This window comes from Quercus lobata, chromosome 6 (genome assembly GCF_001633185.2).
Source record: "Quercus lobata isolate SW786 chromosome 6, ValleyOak3.0 Primary Assembly, whole genome shotgun sequence".
Lineage (NCBI taxonomy): Eukaryota > Viridiplantae > Streptophyta > Magnoliopsida > Fagales > Fagaceae > Quercus > Quercus lobata.
Genome location: NC_044909.1, coordinates 52,954,554 through 52,976,105, shown reverse-complemented (window position 1 = coordinate 52,976,105; position 21,552 = coordinate 52,954,554). Strand labels below are relative to the sequence as shown.

The window sequence follows — 21,552 nt, the reverse complement described above, 5'->3', positions numbered from 1 at the left end:
TTGTTGCTCCGACATAAACTTCTGTTAAGGGCTACGCCTTGTAGTGCCAAGGGCGCGGGCATCTCTAGGGGCTTCTGGCCTCAAGCCAACTTTCCCCGCCCTGGTATAGGGGCTTACGTTCGAAAAATAAATAAATACAGAAGAAAAATTACAAGTTTTGGACAGAACCAAGGCCTTGCATGGTCCTCGGACTCAAGCCTATGGGGAAACCAAGTACAGAAGAAAAACTTACAAGTTTTGGACAGAACCAAGGCCTTGCATGGTCCTCGGACTCAAGCCTATGGGGAAACCAAGTACAGAAGAAAAACTTACAAGTTTTGGACAGAACCAAGGTCTTGCATGGTCCTCGGACTCAAGTCTATGGGGAAACCAAGTACTTAAAATAAAAATTACAAGTTTTGGACAGAACCAAGGCCTTGCATGGTCCTCGGACTCAAGCCTATGGGGAAACCAAGTACAGAAGAAAAACTTACAAGTTTTGGACAGAACCAAGGCCTTGCATGGTCCTCGGACTCAAGCATATGGGGAAACCAAGTACAGAAGAAAAACTTATAAGTTTTGGACAGAACCAAGGCCTTGCATGGTCCTCGGACTCAAGCCTATGGGGAAACCAAGTACTTAAAAGAAAAATTACAAGTTTTGGACAGAACCAAGGCCTTGCATGATCCTCGGACTCAAGCCTATAGGGAAACCAAGTACAGAAGAAAAACTTACAAGTTTTGGACAGAATCAAGGCCTTGCATGGTCCTCGGACTCAAGCCTATGGGGAAACCAAGTACTTAAAAGAAAAATTACAAGTTTTGAACAGAACCAAGGCCTTGCATGGTCCTCGGACTCAAGCCTATGGGGAAACCAAGTACAAAAGAAAAATTACAAGTTTTGGACAGAACCAAGGCTTTGCATGGTCCTCGGACTCAAGCCTATGGGGAAACCAAGTACTTAAAAGAAAAATTACAAGTTTTTGACAGAACCAAGGCCTTGCATGGTCCTCGGACTCAAGCCTATGGGGAAACCAAGTACAGAAGAAAAACTTACAAGTTTTGGACAGAACCAAGGCCTTGCATGGTCCTCGGACTCAAGCCTATGGGGAAACCAAGTACAGAAGAAAAACTTACAAGTTTTGGACAGAACCAAGGCCTTGCATGGTCCTCGGACTCAAGCCTATTGGGAAACCAAGTACAGAAGAAAAACTTACAAGTTTTGGACATAACCAAGGCCTTGCATGGTCCTCGGACTCAAGCCTATGGGGAAACCAAGTACTAAAAGAAAAACTTACAAGTTTTGGACAGAACCAAGGCCTTGCATGGTCCTCGGACTCAAGCCTATGGGGAAACCAAGTACTTAAAAGAAAAACTTACAAGTTTTGGACAGAACCAAGGCCTTGCATGGTCCTCGGACTCAAGCCTATGGGGAAACCAAGTACTTAAAAGAAAAACTTACAAGTTTTGGACAGAACCAAGGCCTTGCATGGTCCTCGGACTCAAGCCTATGGGGAAACCAAGTACTTAAAAGAAAAACTTACAAGTTTTGGACAGAACCAAGGCCTTGCATGGTCCTCGGACTCAAGCCTATGGGGAAACCAAGTACTTAAAAGAAAAACTTACAAGTTTTGGACAGAACCAAGGCCTTGCATGGTCCTCGAACTCAAGCCTATAGGGAAACCAAATACAGAAGAAAAATTACAAGTTTTGGACAGAACCAAGGCCTTGCATGGTCCTCGGACTCAAGCCTATGGGGAAACCAAGTACAGAAGAAAAACTTACAAGTTTTGGACAGAACCAAAGCCTTGCATGGTCCTCGGACTCAAGCCTATGGGGAAACCAAGTACTTAAAAGAAAAATTACAAGTTTTGGACAGAACCAAGGCCTTGCATGGTCCTCGAACTCAAGCCTATGGGGAAACCAAGTACTTAAAAGAAAAATTACAAGTTTTGGACAGAACCAAGGCCTTGCATGGTCCTCGGACTCAAGCCTATGGGAAAACCAGTTACTTAAAAGAAAAACTACATTACATGGACCTTAGAATCTATCCGAGGAGAACTTCCCATTAACAGTTGGGTCAATCCCTAAACTACATGGATTCCCCAGTCCACTCTCGGATCCTCAGTACCAAAGGGATTGATGCAATATAGAGTAATATGTTACCAAAAACACAATCGAAGTCCCTCACTGCTCGGCTATCGTCTCGGATGAATTATTCAGAGTTTATCGTTCTCGGACGATCGCTGCGCCTGTGTTATGGGGCATTAAGCCGTTATCTCAGTTAGTTTTCTGAGTTTAACTTACTGGGAATTATCGTTATTATGCTTCACAATACTTGATAATGCCAATAAATTCAGATTGGTAAGGTTCTGTTTCAAAATTTCCTGCTCTACTCATCACTAAAGGAGAATACATACATAACACACCCGTTCACAAAGTAATTGCTGCCGAAAGGAAAAGTATTTAGAAAGAAATAAACTCATCTTTTATTAAGACAAAGAAATAGTACAGTGTACAATGAAAAGCTGGAATAAGCTTATACTAAAACTAACTACGTAAATGAAAAGAAAAGATACAAGAGAATGAAGATAAAGCCGAAGAAGAAGTACAGAGGAGAAGTTGGCTGCTGTTCCAAAATGTTGATTAAGGAAACCATTCCTCAACACTTTTACATACCCATAACTCAGGTAGCCAAAGAACCCAACGTGGGGCCTGCACCGTTGAAGAAAAGGTGCAGAGAGCGCCTGGCTCCGGGCTAGCGCCGCTGAAGAAAAGGTGCTAGGAACCCAACTTGAGGCCCGCACCGTCGAAGAAAAGATGCAGGCAGCCGGAAGTTGATGGGCCTCCACGGAACCACGCCTGCGATATAGCAGACGGCGCTGATGGCGGAAATTCTTTCTTCTGACATACCAAAAATCTGGCATGACCAGAACCTGCTTCGGATTTTGACTGAAAGAGGGAGAAATGCCATCTTCCCCTTGTCAAAACGGGGGACTGGTTTGAATCTGTGTCATCCTTGTCTGTACCACATCACCTTGAGTATCATGAGGATTCGGTGCCTATGAAGCGTGCGAAGACCTCTCATCCCCATCCACGCCTCAAACATCTTGCTTTGAGGCAGAATGGCACTAGAAATGGAGATCGTGGATATGGCAGAAGGAGTATGATTCTGAAGGGAACAGGAGAGTTCATATGTAAGGGGAGTGACCCCCTACCCTATTTATACACATAGCAAACCGGTGGCATTTAATTCATGCAAATTTCCAAGGAATGCTACGGACAAGGCAGACTTGGCTCAATTTCCAACCTCATCCGCAGCCGTAGGATCTGAAGATCCTCGTGAAGGCGTGCCTCGAGTACCGAAATGTCAAAGGACTTCGCGTGAGTGAAAAATAAAGGAGTGTCCCTTATTTTGACACGCCTCCCATGTAAATGGAAAAACACAAATAATAATAGAGTACAGGATTTGAGCGAGCCATAATGTGGGCCTAACGTCACCAAAACCCTCCTCCCCAACTAAAAAGTCGGGCAGCAGGATTTTGAGGGGCTATTGTGGGGCCCGAAATCTGAGGTCCCAGCCCACTTTGTATTAAGGGCCCAAAGCCCAGGCCGAGGAGCCCTACTGCCAAGGACGTGCAATGAAAGCTCCTTGAAGGCCCAAGGATGTGGCCGAGGACGACTTCACGTCCAACATCTCACAAAAACGCCTGAAGAAAAGGACAGATTCAGTACAAGAGCAGCACAAGGGAGAAAGTTGCCAACACCTTCATGTGGAGCCCAGCGCCTGACAAACCCATACTCATACCATGCTATCCAGCTTTTCCCAACCACTCTGACGTATGGATTGATAAGACGAGTAACCACCCCGAACAAGGAAAAACGGACACGTATGTGAAGAACGGGAAGGAAATACTAGTATAAAAGGGGGAGGGGGGGAACCCATAAGAGGGGAGAGGATGGCGAGGATGAGACGCTCCTCGGACTAAGTCCGAGGAGATAAACCTTTCAAACCCCATCCGTGTAAGGCTTAGCCCTACAGGCCAAATCCACCTTCGTATGGGCTTCCATGAAAATCCTGACTAAACCGTTGCCCAACGACCAAGGTCCAGCCTTTCTATCTCACTCTCTACAAATCATATTGTTTGGGCCCTTTACATACGAGCCCAATGTCGTCCCTAGGCCGTTAAAAATCGTGTCCCTACAGTTATATTTTTATATGTATATTTGTTAAAAATTATACTTATAATTTGGGTTTAAAAATGCACTTTTATGCTTTAAAATATCTAACCAAATAGACCATAATTTCAAGTCTAAATTTAAGCTTGACATAAAAAACAAAAAAGTTATAGCCAAACTCACCTTTAAGTTAATTAAATAACTCGTGAGTAAATTTGAATTTGTTCAATAAAAATATAAACTAAACTTAAACATGCAATTTTATTTGATGATAAACTTGAACTTGCCTCTTATTCAAAATAAAATTAAATAAATAAGCTCAATTTTTAAAATATTTGGCTAGTTGACTATTAAACGATGATGTACTTTGAGCTTGAAATACACGCTTGGAGGGAGCGCTTGGTGGCTTTGAATTACATTTAAAAATTGTGTCCAGAATGATAGAGCCGCTTATTTGATTTTTTCTTTGCGCCTTGCTGTCTGAATGGGCCGTATAGTATTATGGTTTGAAACCAAAATACTTTAAAAAATGTCATTATTGGATTATAGTTTTTGTTCCTATTGAAGAAAGGAGAATGTTAATAGTTTTTTTTTTTTTTTTTCTCCTTTGAGATAGTAGATGTTTGATAATATATTTCGTTCTTATATTTCATTATTTCATTATGATTTTGCATAATAACTACTAAGCTTAAATCAAAATAAGTGTTTTTTTTTAACAAACGGAATTGTAAATGTCTTTATTTCTTCAAAACATGTACAAGAAGCACAACTTTGTAGAAATAAATGAAATAACAAGGATAAATTTATTATTTATTATATAAATTGTGTATACAGCACCTGGTAATTTTAAATTATGTAATACTAGATACATAATTAAAATTTTTAATATATTATAACTAAGTGGATCTATTTCAATTAGATAGAATCTTTTCCCAAATTTATATAGTCAAGTTATTTTATTTTGTTAGTTGGGAAGTATGTAAATTAAGCTAATTTGTATTTTACATATTGAGCTAGATATACAATTATTTTATTATCAGTTTAGACAAAAACATGCACAAGAAGCACAAATTAGTATAATCAAGTTCTTTTAATGTGTTCGTTAAAAAGTATGTAGAGCAAATTTGTATTTTACATATTGTACTATAGATACATTTAACCTAGTGGGGTTGGGCCAGTTGGCCGAGTAGTTGGGCACTCGATCTCAATAGTTGGGCACTCGATCTCAAAGTGGCTGTCTTGGGTTTAGGAGCTTCCTAGTTCAAGTCCGGGTACCAACACTTTGAAAAAACTCTATGGGCTAGTGATTTACCCCGCTATGGACCTACCCGTCACAAACAGTGATTAATCTCTGGTTGAAAGTTTTGAAGAAACACCGTGAGAAATCAAAAAAAAAAATAGATATACAATTATTTTACTATCAATTTAATTACTTAATTCACAACCACCATTGCCTAAGATACAAGTATATATATTAGGCCAATCAAAAGAAAAAAGTATATATATTAGGGAGTTGATGTAAGAGGAGAGTTGGCTACTCATGAGTTTAAAATTTTTGAGGTCCTCTGCGCAGAAAGGCAAAGGAGACAAGCATCAAAGCATGGAATAGAGAAGCAACATGTAGAGCTCCCTTTGAAACACTAAAATAGACTTCAAAATTAAATAAACAGGGAATTCTCAAAAAAGTTTTGATATTTTAAAGCGTGGTTCCCCAAAAAAAGAAAAAGAGAAAGAAACCCATATATATCTCTTTTTATCTTACGACAACTCATGAAGATGATGTTTATTGTAGGGCTTAGGTTGTAAAGTGACCCTTTAACTAATGATGTCAAGAGCGTTCGTCATGTGCTTCAAAACTCAAAAGCCTCTGTGCAAGTGAGATACATACGTGACTGCATGATAGCTCTGTTTGGTTAATTAGGTCCTCCAATGGGGGCCTAGCACCTAGGCCTAGGCCTAACCAGAAGCTTTTAGATTAGATACCACGTGGCACAATCCCAACTGGACAAGTCTTTGTTGCTAAAAGTTGCACTCTATTATTATTATCTTGTTGAGGCGGCCCTCACTGACTTTAGGGAACCTTGTGGGGGTCACCTTTCAGCATAATTAGGGGGCGGCTGTGCTGCACGTGGACTTGGGTTTTTTTTATTCTAATTCTAATGGCTATTAATAACTTGTGTGGCCCATCAAATGAAATGATGGTTGAAAACTTCAACTTGGACCCATTATAGCCTGGCCATTGATCAGTGAGCTTGGATTGAAGTGGGCCATGTATTGTAACAAGAAACTTCAAAGGGCTATTATTTGGGATTTGGGTTTGATAAAAAATTTCAAATTTGTATAGGCCAGGATCAAGACTACATCAGTGTAAAACTAATAGTTGGGCCTATAGCCCAGCCCAAGAAAGAAAACAGGGGTAGATGATGTGGTAGACACTAGCAACTTCAAAGGGCTGTTAATTGTGAATTGGGTTTGATAAAAATGTTTCACATTTGTAGAGGCCCAGAACCAAGACTACATCAGTGTATAATCAATAGTTGGGCCTATAGCCCAGCCCAAGAAAGAAAACAGCAGGAGATGATGATGTGGGAGACACTAGAGAGTAGGAAACGGCCACAACATCTTTGCAATTATATTAGGCACTATCTGTTGTTTGATTCGGATGCCATCTTGATTTGTTCTTCTCATATTCTTTTGGTTCTACTATAAGAATCCTTTAAGTGTGCAAGTTGCAACAATATTTTTTTACTTCTGTTTCTATCACGCTTCAAATTCAGTCATTGAAAATACACAAATTATGATGAAAAACGTATTGCATTTGATCTATTGTTAGAAAATCTTAACTAATTCTGTTCTAATTTTATTTTTTTTAAAAAATCAACCAATTTTGTAATCCTACGCTTTGTTTGGATAGAAAGAAAGAAGAGGGAAAGGAATAAGTTTCATGTGTTTGGTTGACATTTGGTGCACCTTTGTCACTTTGTGCTAGGACTTCATTCTCTCTTCTATGTGTGTGTTTGTTTCTATAAATAAAATGGAGGGAAAATAATTTTTTACTTCTATGGAGGGAGAGTTTTCTACCATACTTGGATGTTTTTTGTCTGTCCAAATTTGGGTGTATATATATATATATATATTTTTTTTTAGAATATTAAATATTTTAACACACATAAAAAGAAGAAAGAATGTTTTAAAGAATCTGACAGTGATGTATATCTAAAATGATCTAACTATAAATATATATATTCATTGTTTCTACGCAATTAGACTACAAAGCTCTCAGTGATAGAAAATATTAGAAAATTATTTATATAAAGGTATACAGATTTTTAAAAAAAACATTTAATTTTCCTTCATATTCTTTTTGAAAACCAAATTGATGTGTTTTCCTTTTTCTTTCTTTATTTTTTCTTACTATGTCCAAGAGAAAAACATGTTTTTGTTATTTGGTTCCATATCCTTTCTATTCCATTGTCCTTTTTTCCCCTTCTCTCTCCGATTTACAACCAAATATAGTGTAAATGTCAATTACCAATACAGTTCAGCAGTTGAGCCACCCACAAGAAGAATCCTAGGAAGAATTTTTAATTACTATAAACAACTTTCTTGATTGATAATATTGACTAGCAGATCAAAATTCCAGGTAGGACCTGTGCGATTTAAAATGTAAAACATCAATAGGACGTGTCCACTACTAGTAGGTTCTATATAACTTAATGCACACTCTGCAATTTATACTGGTCCAATATTATTGACGCCTATGCAGAAAAAAGGAAAAAGAAGCAAAAGATATGATATTGATCGCACCAGATAAACTTTTTTTACACAAATCATAAAACTTTGATCCATCAAATCCTTACTAAAGAGGTGTATATCATTGGATGATTCTGCAAAATCAATAAATTAAAGAACAGGAAGAAAGATTATTATCTGGTGAGAGAGCTAGAGAAGAAAGAACCGTTTAAAAGCGAAGACCAATGGAATGAGTACAAATTATTGAATTCTAAAAAGCCAAAAGATTGAAATACAATCAAGCAAGCAAGGCCCTTTCGGTTATGCCACGTGCCTTGCTAACAACCAACGACCAGATATAGGTCCCACACCGACATTTATTGTGACACGTGTTGTTGTCCGACTTGTCCTAGGAAGGCCACCTGCTGGTTTGGTTGGTCACTTGGCCCAAATAATATATAACTTTGCTTGCTTTTATGTGTCACTCCCTCACTAGCTCTTTTTTGGCCCATTAATATCTTTGCCTTTTTGGCTTAACGAGTTAATGGATAAGAAGTTTGATGGTCAAACAGTTTAGGACAGTTTTTTTGTTCAAAAGGTGCATATTTAGTATCATGGTAAGAAGTAAAGCTTTAATATAGTTTTTTTTAAAATGTGGATTTATAATACATGAATGGTGTGAATTGTACCATTTTGATGTTAGAAATATTATAGTTTAAGAGGTTAAAACATATTACAGGTTCATATAATTGTAAAACAAATTCATTAATTCTAAGCTTTGTCTATGATTAGCTAGAGTTCTATAACTAGTATATAAACTTTATATTAGATTTATTATAAACTCAACTGAGTAGCTAGAGTTCTCTAGCTAGTATACAAACCTTATATTAGATTCATTATAAACTCAAATAAGAATACACAAGATGTAGCAATAATTAATATTATTTTATTGTGGATTTAAGCTGTCAAACCAAACCATATTAAACTCTTAGCTGTAAAAAATTCCTTAAAACTCCTACTACTAAAAAAGACTGGCAATTTCAGCCAAAATATTTTCAATCCCCATGGAGTACCTTTTTAACCCTTTCAAAAAGCATTACCAGGTAGGCAGAATATCTTTCATAATGGTAAACCGTGATTGGAATAAATCACATTCATATAAAACTATTATTTCTAGGCTTCTAGCTAATTTTTTCTTTTTGCATATAAAAAAAAAAGGGGGTGAAATTGAATATTTTTCCATATTAGCAAGGTTTGGATTATGTCACCTAATCAACCTCCACGTGTACACACCTTGTGAGCCTAACTCACGTATTTGTCCCCATAAAAACCGGTCGATTTGTCTCACTTCTCAAAGTCTAGTATCAAAAACAAGAAACTGAAATCAACTGCTCCAACTCTTGTCGGTTATCTCAAAGCACAGTTTGGCTTCACTGCTCTTTCTTCATCGGTTACTAACAAGTTCTTGGATTCCTTTTTTCCATTTTGTCCGAGAATTTATTCTAAGATCATCCAATGTTTGTCAAAAAGCTTGTTGAGAAGGCTGCAAAGAAGGTTAGTGAGTGATTTTTTTTTTCTTTCTCTGTTCTTTGCTTGATCTCTTATATTTGTTCATTCTGGAATCAAAGATCAACATGAATATTGACGTGAAATGTTTCACCTTTGTGGGTTTGATTGATCACTGATTTCTCTGTCTGGAACTTTTGGAGTTCACTGTTTTAATTTGTTGTCCATAGATTTAGTTCCATCTGTGCTTTACTACTGAATTTTTTTTTTCAAAAGACAACCTGCATTTTAAATAATAGCTGTCAGCTCTGCAAATCAAGCTTTCTTTCTTTAATACATAAATACCATATATGATCCGCTGATCTTGCTTCATAATTTTTAATCTTTTTTTTTTCCTGATAAGTGATAGGCAACAAATTAAATCTTAAGTTCAAAATTTTTTTTTTTTCTCAAAAAAAAAAAAAAATCAAAATTTTTATGAATATATATATGTTTTTCAGTTTAAACTTTAAACATTCACATTTTACATTAATGGGGCCACAAATACAATGGTATATCTGTACTATGTGTATTCATATAACTATGTCTGCTATATATATATATATATTTTTTTTTTTTTTGTTAAGTAACTACATATCTGTTATAGAGGGGAAAAGGAAAGAAAGAAGAAGCTGCTTCTAATCTTGAAAAGACAATGTTTTCAAAAAAAAAAAATCTTGAAAAGACAATAACGCAAATCAAACCAAGGGTCAAAGGACTTTTGGGATGAAAGAGAAATGGTGCAAAATAATTGTTGTTGTTGATGTTGATATATTATTATTAGTAGCAGTAGTATATAAGTTTTAGTCAACTAGCTGATATTTTTTGGAGTTCAATTAAAACATTCAGGATTTTAATTCTCCATAGTAACTATCGAATTATCATAAAATAAAATAAAAAGTTTTATATATATATATATATATATATATTTTTTTTTTTTGGTTAAAAGGGTTATATTATAAACAACTAAATGTTTACAGCCACAAAAGATGGGCTTGTCAGCCTACAACATGACACACCATACATATCTGCATACAAAATAGGAAGAAATTCTACAGTAGGAGGCTGATCAAAAATGACAAAATCATTTATATATATATATATATATAAATATATGTTGTTATCAAACTATCATAAAATAAAAGAAAAAGTAATATATATATATATGTTGTTAGTAAATGTTTATATAAAAATATTAAAGTTACTATCAATTGTTATAAAATATTTACAAATAAACATGTCAATAACTCTTATTGATATAACATATATAAAAATAAATAAATAAATATTTCTTTGAATTTGAACTCAGTTTGAGAGAGAGAGAGATTTGAAGAACCTAATTTGAAGAATTTTTTTGATGGGGACATTAAATAATAAAAACTTCATGAGGTGTCAATTGGTGATAAGAGCTTGGTATATATGATGGATTACCAGTCAACGGGTTGATCCAAATAATGAAACCGTCAACATGTCCACGTGATGGGCGGTGGTTAATGAATGAGTGATACTTACCGCTATGTCCTTTTTATCTAAAGGATAGACTCAATGAGTTTGATGGTCAATTATTTTTACCAAATGTCAGAATCTTCAATTAAAATATAAAGCTTTAAAAAAAAAAAAAAAAATTATAACTTTTCTCTGTTTAGGTGAAATTTGAATGATGTAGTTAATATGAGTTCTGCCAATGCTGCCATGCTGTATTGCTGGGTTTAGCTCTGCTCCTATGGTGGGGGGCACAATTTATTTGCAGGCCGCTAAATTATGTCTTCGCAATTCATTAGTAACATTACTATGCTAACAAAAGCTGAATCAGAATTTCTGGGAGCTTCTCTAAAACCTGAAAGACCCATTATCTCCAAAAACCAATTTATTTTTTCTCATAAAAATAAAATGACATAAGCTCATAACTCGAGTGAAAATTTAATTTTTATATAAGGTGACTTAGTTTTATTGGTGTGGAGTTACACATTAACTATATTTTAAGAATACCTAAGCTTTGTCCTTTGTGTAAAATGCCTGAAAGAATTAGTTTGGTGTATATTTGTTGTTTATGAAATTTAACATAAAACCTTTACCTTAAGGTTGTGTACTTTCCTGATAATTCGCCAGGTGATTGCTAAGTGCTAAAAGCTTAAAACTGCTAAAACTGAAAACTCAATGCCTATTCATCAAATATGACAATCAGAATTAACAAGGCAGCCAGAAAATTTTATTTAAGTTTCTCTCTTGAGCTTGACATTTTTGCTGCTTTTGTTGCAGCCTGGAGGGAATGAAGATGGTTTGAAATCAAGTGAGGTAGACCCACGAGTGGTATTCCATTATGGGATCCCTTCTGGGTCTACCATGTTTGCTTATGACTCCATTCAAAAGATACTTGCAATTTCTACAAAGTAAGTTGTCATTTCCGATCCTTCTAATCCTAAATTCTTTTGTTCATTTCTTTGGTCTTCATTTTTCATCTTGCCTCAGCTACAAAAGTTGTGCCCTTATGTATTTCAATAGCTCTATGTTATTTTTACCTAGCCTAAAACACTAGTATTTCTAACATGTTTAAATTGGTGAAATGGGCACTAGAGAAGTTTACACTGCAACCTTGGCTAGAGTTCTTTGTAGCTGATTATTGTAACCTTTCTTTCGACAGTAGATTATTAACCTTTAATGGGAAAAAAACTAAGTTTCCTCATCATGTTTTTATTTTATTTTATTGAATTCAACATTTTAAATATGTTGTAGAATGAAGACTTTCTATAGTATGAGCCTTTATAACTAAATTATGTGAACATTTGGTGTTATTTTAAACATTTTATAAAAATGAAATGATTAGCGTCCATAGTAGTTTTATAGCTTTGACTCTAAAATCTTAATTCTAAATCATTTTAACTAGTCACTATGCACTGCATGAATTTTGAATAGATGGATATTTATCTCATCAAAATGTTGAAGTATAATTGACATGAAATTTGATTTCTTCCACTCAGGGATGGCCAAATTAAATTATTTGGAAAAGATAACACTCAAGCTTTACTTGAATCTAACGAGATATCACCAAGCAAATTTTTACAGGTCTTGTGTTCCTTTCCTTTCATTTACTGTTTTGCCTGTCATGTGTACTAATTCTTCTTGATGTCTTGAAAAATTGATTTCCATCAGGTTGTTCAGAATATTGGTAATCTAACATCATTCATGATCTTTATCTTCAGTTCATGAAGAACCGCGGCATCCTTCTAAATGCAACTTCCAAGAATCACCTTGAGGCAAGTTATTTCACTAGACTAGTTGCTGATTTTTTATAATCCTTCTAGTTTTCTCTGTTTGATGAGAGGGCGTGTCAATTTTGTTATGCTTTCAAAGATCAAAATCTGCTGTCAGTCTATGTTTTATGCATTGCCTTTGGAATACTATTTTTGGGAATTGATTTGCAAACCATATTATTACTAGGTTTGGGACATAGACAAGAAGTTGTTATCTCATGTGCACGTTTTTAAGGGAGAAATTACCTCCTTTACAGTCATGCAACATAGTCTCTTTATGTAAGTGTTTATTGCTTTCAAATTGGGATTCTACACTATTTCAAACTAAGTTGAGTCAGCAACTAATCTTTTTTGGCAGATATATTGGATATTCTGATGGTAATATATCAGTTTTGAAGCTTGATGAAGAACCATTTCATATAGTACAAATGAAGTACACCATACCTCTCTCAGCTTCTCATGGTGAGATACGTTTTAGTCCAATCTTTGTGTTAATCTGTTTATCTATCTTTTTCTAATGAATTGATGATTCTGTATTCCTCTTGAGTTTTTTGCTACTATGTGTTGGTGTGTGTTAGATTAGCATACACTGCTATGCATACTGTACCTGTTAATATGTAAATTTGGTCTTGTTCAAGTAATTTGTCCCTAAGACTTGTAAAGAAAAAGAATCTGATCAATCAGAATAGTAACCTAACAGCTGTAAACTACAGGCTAATTTGTATTTGACATTGTCGAAATTGTCTGATAATTTTTTATTTCTTTCTTTACATTTTTGCAAAGCATTTTTTTTATTGTAATATCTGACCTGCTCAATCATCTTGTTTAGGGAATGTAACTGAAGTTTCTGATGATAATGCTGTGCTGCATATACTACCTCAACCAACAGCTGAAAGTAAAAGGTAGTTTCACCAACCTTTCTGGCTTTTTCCTCATCTTGATTAATCTATGAAATCCTCATTTTTCTCTTATATTATCTGTTTCAATGCAGAGTTGTTATAATATTTAGAGATGGCTTAATTTCATTATGGGATATTAGAGAAAGCAAATCCATTTTCACAACAGGTGGAAATATGTTGCAATTACAATATCATGAAGCAAAGAAAGTGACTTCTGCATGCTGGGCATGCCCTTTTGGAAGTAAAGTTGTTGTTGGGTACAGCAATGGAGAGATTTTCATCTGGAGTATTCCCTCTACTGCAAATCCAAGTACTGAAGCATCAAACCGTGGTTCTCAAAATGTTCCTATATGCAAACTCAATCTTGGGTACAAGACAGAGAAAAATCCTATAGCATCATTAAAATGGGCTTATGCAGATGGGAAAGCAAGTCGACTATATGTTATGGGTGCCTCCAACTCTGTGTCTGTGAACTTGTTGCAGGTATTTGGCAATTACTCTTGCAATATCATTGTGTCAATGAAGCAAGTATGCTTACTTTTTTGACTTGGGAGTCTGTCTTTCTGAAAAACCTATTCATGAATTATATTCAAGAAGTATGCTGAATAATTTTTTAGAAGTTTCTTGGTTTTGTAATAAATATTTTCAGTTGAATGAGGTAGTTTGAAACCTTCGGTGCCACCACAAGGTCTGATAGGATTAGTATTTTTCAGACCAAGTCATCGACACAAGTGTATCACAGTGAACAGATTAACATTCTGTGTGAAAACATCACCTTAACTTCCCCTTCTGGGGTTTTTTTGGATCAAGATTACATTTTGATGCTAATTCTGCAATATATACATACAGCTTTTGGATTATAGTCACAATTTGAGATTAAATTGTAAAAATTATATTTTGATGAGGCAGGTGGTCTTGTTGAATGAGCATACTGAATCCCGCACAATTAAGCTGGGACTTCATTTGCCTGAGGCTTGTATTGACATGGAGATCATTTCAAGCAGTGAGCAAAGCAAGCATAAGCAAGATTGTCTCCTTTTGCTTGGAATATCAGGACATGTTTATGCTTATGATGATTGCTTGATTGAAAAGTATCTTCTACAATGCCAATCTAGGTCCCCACCCACACTCCCAAAGGAGTTCATGTTGAAGATGCCATTTGTGGATTCAAGCATAACTATAGCAAAATTTATCACAGACAATCAATGCATGATTAGTCCTGCAGATGAGGTAATGCAATTTCTAATTTTCCTTTACAGGCTCAAATCTGTTCTTATCCTTAGCATTATGTAATTATTCTATTCTTTCTTTTCATACATTTATGTGACTATAAAATACTTGAGTGGTGTGGCCTTATATTTTCTTGTCATTTAGGATTACATTGTGATGGGAAGAAATATTCCACCACTTCTGCCCTCTGAGACAAAACAGAAGGATGGAATCCAATCAAATTCAGCCCACTTCAGTGGATTTTTGAAGATTAAAAACTTGTACATAACTGGACATAGTGATGGAGCCATAAATTTTTGGGATTTATCATGTCCCTTTCTTATCCCAGTTTTCTCGTTAAAGCAGCAGGTAATTTTTAAGTCATTTTTTACGTTGTTTACCTGAACAGAAATGAGTGACTACTTTTTTTTTAGCTTCGATTTTATCAGTCCAAGCTTTTTGCCCATGGCTGCCTAGTTGACTATTGCTCTGACTTTTCACTATAATTAACTTCTATAAAGAGTATGCTTGGAGGACAGAGCTACTAAAAGGGGCTCTCAAAAATGAGTAAAGAATTAACAATTTTTATTTCTAGTCAATTCTGCATCTTTTGACTAGCTACTTCTTGGGATTGTCCTTGTTTCTCTAATGGGATTTTAAAATGCAAGCTAGTCATAGATGGATTTTTAAGCTGTAAATTTCTAAACTTTTCTACTAGAATGTTGCTAAGTAATGGATATATGTTTTTCTGTTGTGCTTATTGTACTTCTTTTTTCTTTCTCTTTTTTTTCTTTTTTAATGCAGAGTGAGGATGACTTTTCTTTAAGTGGTATAGCATTGACAGCATTGTACTTTGATGGCAAGTCTCAGCTTCTTGTTTCTGGAGATCGGAGTGGAATGGTGAATTGCTGCTGTTGATGGATTTTGAGTATATGATCAATTATTTAATGTTAGGAAATTGTTTGGGTTTTTACTATATATATGATTCACAGGTTCGCATCTTTAAATTTAAACCCGAGCCATATGCCACAGGCAGTTTCATGTCACTCCCAGGTATCATTAAGTGCATGATTTATAACTATTAAGTGTTTAGTGTTGCCTTAATTCTCAAGTTCTTATGCTTCACATCTGTGTCCACTGGTGACAATCACAACTTCATCCTTCCTTTACAGGCAGTATAAAGAAAGGAAACAATCACATCATCCATAGTGTTAAACTTATAAAGATTAATGGCTCTGTGCTTTCTATGAACATCAGCTGCAGTTCAAGACATCTTGCTGTTGGATCTGAGCAAGGATATGTAAGTTTACTTTCTTTTTTCTCTCACTTTTTATTTTTATTATCAATGCGTTGTTGATTGCATACTCAACTCAGATTTATGTCATTGACTCATCTACCCAGCAAGTTTCATTTTATCTAGTTTAGGTTGCCACATTAGGTATGTGCAAATTTACAGATCAAAAAGGTGATCTGGGTTTGGAGTTACTTTAAGAAGAGAGACATTGGTAATGATATTAAGTATCAATTAATTGAATAGGGGAAAAGTCCCTGGGCCCTGACTAAGATGGTAAAGATGTGCAGTGGGGTCAGGGAAGATCCTAAGTTCAAATCTTTCCAATTAAACTAATTTGACAAACATTAGAGAGCCTTGATATGGTATTTAATGATAATAGATAGTATTTCAAGACAAATTTTGATAGAAAGTAGCAGGGTTAAGATTGGACTTAAAAAAAAAAAAAAAATTATTTTTTATGGACGACTTTAAAACTATTATGTTATTAATAGACATGGCATTGATAATATTAACAAGCTTCAACTAATTACTAAATGCACCACCTTTAATAAATAAATAATAATAAAATACTGAAAAACATGAGTAAAAAAACTCCTGCCTCTTCTCTTGAGTTAGGAGCAAATAAGTAGGGTGTGTGACATTGTAAAGTTAACAACTGACACTCGCATTCTATATTTACTTTAACTGGATTGTGATACTTTTCTGTTGTAGTGTTTGTTGTATTCAACTTTATACATTAATAATACTATACTGTTCAGACTATAGAGTTTAGTTTCATTGTTTTTCAATTAAGTTTTGTTTATTATCAGGTTTTATGTAATTGTTACATAAATCTAGCTCACACCAACTCATTTTTCTTACAGGTTTCAGTAATTGATATAGAAGGACCTACTCTATTATATCAAAACCACATTGCAAGTGAAATTTGTACTGGTGTCATCTCTGTTCAATTCCAAACCTGCATTTTACATGGTTTTGAGAAGAATGTTTTAGTGGTTGGTACAAAGGATTCATCTGTCTTGACTCTGGATAGTGAGACTGGAAACATGCTAACCACTAGCAGAGTTCAACCCAAGAAACCTTCGAAAGCTCTATTGATGCAGAGCTTGGGTAAGTGCTATTGGCTTCAGGTTTCATTTTTGGCAGCAATAAAAAATCTGTCATACATGTTGATATCCTTAAGTATTACCTCTTTGATGGTTAGTTAATATACTCTTGAGAACATTGAAGAATTTGACCGAAATAATTATATTTGAATGCTTCACAGATGGGCAGGATTCAAATGCTCCAGATCTGAGCAAACGGAATTCATTGGAGGATGCCATACCAAAGCAGTTAGTTTTGCTATGTTCTGAGAAAGCTGTGTATGTCTATTCTTTAACACACATCTTTCAGGTAACCAGTGCTTTATTTATGTAGGCAATGAGCTGGGAAACTACATAAGATTATACCTAACCTTCCCTTCTCCTTTGTTTCAGGGAGTTAAGAAGGTGCACTACAAGAAGAAGTTTCAAACCTCTTCTTGTTGCTGGGCATCAACATTTTACAGTTCCTCTGATGTTAACGGGCTTATTCTCCTTTTCGCTAGTGGAAAAATTCAGATAAGGTGAAGGGTTTTCTTAACCTGTATTTTCCAAGTTTCATGAATAAATTTCAGATGAGTGAGGAGTCATTGTTGTCATACCACTTGTGCCCATTTGTCAATGGACAAAATATTTAACTCCACCTCCATATGGATATAGTAGCTATTTTTAAGAAACGAAAGAGATTCTCAACTATGTCAGGTCCCATTATACATAAGACGATACATTGTTAGCCATTTAATGCTCTATGCACGTAGTTAGCTTCTATCATGTAACATTAATCTTATACTGGATGCCTATATTATAAATGAGAACTATGTTTTATAATAAGAAAGGGATAAAGACTAATGATTATTAGTAAGAAAATTTTCTTTTACATAGAAAGGAATGTGGCAGAGTACATGGTTTTAGGCTCGTTTAGCAAAAAACTAGTATTTTGAGCTACTTTTGTCTTGTATAAGGTAGTTCTATTATTCACGGTGAAAACAAACAACACGTGCATTGAAAGGGATTTAAACCAATTAATTACTTTAGTTCGTCATTTGTGCATCTTTTACAGGTATGATATAAGTGATTCAAATTATTTTTCCCTAACTAAATGTGTGAAATGTTAGGTCCTTGCCAGAGCTATCCTTAATAAAGGAGACTTCAATAAGAGGTTTCACTAATTCTACTTTAAAACCAAATTCATTATCCGACATTTCAATATGCACTTCATGGGAAGGAGAACTTGTTATGGTATGAAAGATCAGACTTGCTATTTTCAATAAGTTGCTGGGAAAATAATTTTGAAGATGTTCAGATCAATTGCTTAACTTCCTTCCTGTACAGGTGAACAGTGATCAAGAAATTTTTGTCATCTCAGTTTTGTTCCAAAAGGAAAACTTTAGGTATAAACATGTTCTTTAGAATAACTTTGGTTATTTATTTGAATTACTCATTCCCTCTCAAATGTGAAATTTCTGTCATGGTTTGTAGAAGAAATTCCCAAGTGGGTTGGATTTTTTATTATTATCCATTTTCTGTTTAAGAACCTGTTTGGGGGGTGGAGGGGAGAAGAGAGCTATTTTAATAACTAGATTTGTAATGAAAATGTGCATTCAAGCCTTCAAGGCCACTATTGATACACTTTGCTCGACTTCATTTAAGGCTTTTGGACACTGTCGGCCACATCTACAGGAAGGATTTGATTGTTTCACAAGAAGGGGCTGTTGTCCACAAGGAAAGAAAGAAGGTAGATAGTACATTGATAAATTTTGACCTATATCTATGACCTTGTTCTGAAATAATGGTTTTGTGCATCATTTGGCATGTCAGGGAATATTTAGCTCGGTTATTAAAGATTTTACAGGCAGTAAAGCTAAGCCTTTGCCTGAAGTGGAAACAGAAGATGCTACAGAAAGTATCAAAGAACTTTACACGATCTTTTTGACTGCTAACTTTCCAAGTGACACTGAGATTAGAGATAACCTGGTCAAGGATGAAGATGATATTGACTTAGATATAGGTATGATTTTCATGTTCATAACATATTTGTTTACTGGATTTCAATTAATAAGATTGATCCTTGATGTCCACGGCAAATAAAGGAAGTTTGTGCTTATGTTGTTCATTTATGACCAAATATGGGTGTCTCAAGTTCTTAAGAGCCTAAAAATCATGAAATATGACTCCATTTCTAGTCTCCCCATATGCTTTTGAACGCAAACTCTCCCTCGCATATTATATTATAATTTCTTGTAATCCCAAAAGGATCTTTGAGATAGCCAACTACATTATCTTTTGTTTGTGAAGATGACATCGACCTTGGAGATCTGGGAGAAAGGCCTAAAGAACAAAACATGTTGGCAGCTCTTAATAAGCAGAAATTGGCAAGCATTCAGGCTATAAAAGGTTGGTACAAAGATAAATCCCTGTATGTGCAAGCAATTAAACTTCATTTTTACACTTTCTTGTTGGTCATATCATTTTCATACGTGGCTTCTTTTGGCATTAAGCAGTATGTGTCTAATTACAGTACATTGAATGTATCAGCATTTGCATGCGAATGCAATTCTATTTCTATTTAGGCTCAACTTATGTGAGAAATGTAAAAATTAAGTACTATATTGGATAACAGTAGATCTTATCCGTCAGATTAGCCTTAACAATTTCATAAATTTGAGGCAGTAAACCATAAATTTAAAATCGCAAAGCTGCATTGGTTTTTTTAACTTATATATGACTTTGGTTTGAACTACGCTAATATTTTGAACCTTGTTGGCAATAATATGGTACTTGAGGCAAAAGTTTATAACTGCATGATAAAGTGAATTTGAAATTAAAAAGATTGCAGCAGTCTATTCCTAAAGGCACTACCTAAATTGTTTGAAGACAGTGACTAGAAGAATGTCTAGAGTCACACTGGTTGACTGAGAAGAAAAAAAATGTTTCAATTGACAGGACTTACAGGAAAGTTCAAACAGATGAAGGTCAAGAACCCAAAAGGTTCCACAAAGGAAGAGCAACAAGATGAGAAAGGTGGTGCAGTCGATCAAATTAAGAAGAAATATGGATTTTCTTTCTCTGGTGTAAGTCACCATCTAGCTAAGGCATTCTCTATTATTTTCACTAATATTTAATTTGTAATCTATTTGGGATGCTTTAAAACTGATTCTATCTAGCAATATCAGCATCTTTCGAAAATGTTGGATGAAATGCATCATTTCATTGTCTTTGATTGCAGGAATCTAGTGCTGCTAAAATGGCAGAAAGCAAACTCCATGACAATTTGAGAAAGTTGCAGGTACCTCTCTAATCAAGTTGCAGGAACTAAGAGTTCATGTTTTCTGTTTATTGTATAAATCTCAGAAGCAAATTCCTTTTGTAGACAAATTTGGCTTTAGTTAAAACACTGCAATGTCAGGTAGTGACTTTTCTAGATGTTGCTTAATACTAAGACAAGACAGCAATGTTAGGTTCTTTCCCATTAAGAAAAAATTCCAACGATTGAAAAAAGGGAGATTTGTGGATGCTGGCTCCACTTAGATTTGAGATGATTCACGGGCATTTTCGGTCTTATTTATTTTGCAATTGATTTACCTGCAATTGCATTCTTTTTGTGCAACTATACTCTAAGGAAGAGAAGGGTCTCAAATCTCAGTGTTGTAAAGTATTATTAATGGAAGTTTTTTGCTCCATTGAGCAGGGCATCAACTCGAGAGCTACAGAGATGCAAGACACAGCAAAGTCATTCTCATCTATGGCAGAACAAGTGCTACGAACTGAACAACATAGACAAAGCTAATAAGTCGTATGGGCTTTATCGATATTCAACTGGATTACACCACTGTGAATTTATGAAAAGTTTTAATTTTTTATTTTTACCTTCATTCAATTCGTTGGCTTGTATATTCATTATCCATGTGAGGGCATTTGTGTGTTGCGGTGTGTAGTGGATGGCATTTGTGTGTTGCGGTGTGTAGTGGATGGCATTTGGACAGATACATCATACATGTAAAGAAATCTTTTCTTAGCTATGTTCATATCTAATAGATGGAGATATGTATTCTTTCACGTTTTCTTTTATATTTACAAAGGCTAAAAGCAACATGATAAACCCGAAATGAATTCTGAAGCTTTCAATTGAAAATGGTGTGTTGTTCGGCCCTAAATAGAAACTTTTCAGCAACAGCCAATGGTTCAGATCATTTGTAAAGCCTAGTCCTTTCTCATTGATAAACAGTTTGCCATCATGTCCTACCTATATACAAAATATTGTGCCCGCAAAACCATATGGGGTTTTTGTTACCCACCTCCACCTTTTATGTATAACTCTTCAGCGCAGCACAGCATGCGTTTAGTTTAAAATGGTAAGTTGTTTTGCCTTAAGAACCCATGGAT

At 35.1% G+C, this 21,552-nt stretch overlaps 1 protein-coding gene across 1 annotated transcript; it reads left to right on the top strand.

Moving 5' to 3' along the window:
- Positions 1-9,235: 9,235 nt before the first annotated feature.
- LOC115994968 lies at positions 9,236-21,225 on the top strand. Its single transcript, XM_031119329.1, has 24 exons — positions 9,236-9,443; positions 11,694-11,824; positions 12,413-12,497; positions 12,635-12,688; positions 12,873-12,964; positions 13,044-13,147; positions 13,515-13,587; positions 13,677-14,067; positions 14,494-14,814; positions 14,959-15,162; positions 15,598-15,693; positions 15,786-15,846; positions 15,966-16,093; positions 16,951-17,197; positions 17,355-17,482; positions 17,566-17,693; positions 18,285-18,408; positions 18,502-18,560; positions 18,820-18,904; positions 18,988-19,177; positions 19,465-19,563; positions 20,113-20,240; positions 20,396-20,455; positions 20,858-21,225. Exons 1-24 carry the CDS (start codon positions 9,405-9,407, stop codon positions 20,954-20,956), a joined length of 3,126 nt encoding a protein of 1,041 aa, XP_030975189.1. The 5' UTR covers positions 9,236-9,404; the 3' UTR covers positions 20,957-21,225.
- Positions 21,226-21,552: the final 327 nt, after the last annotated feature.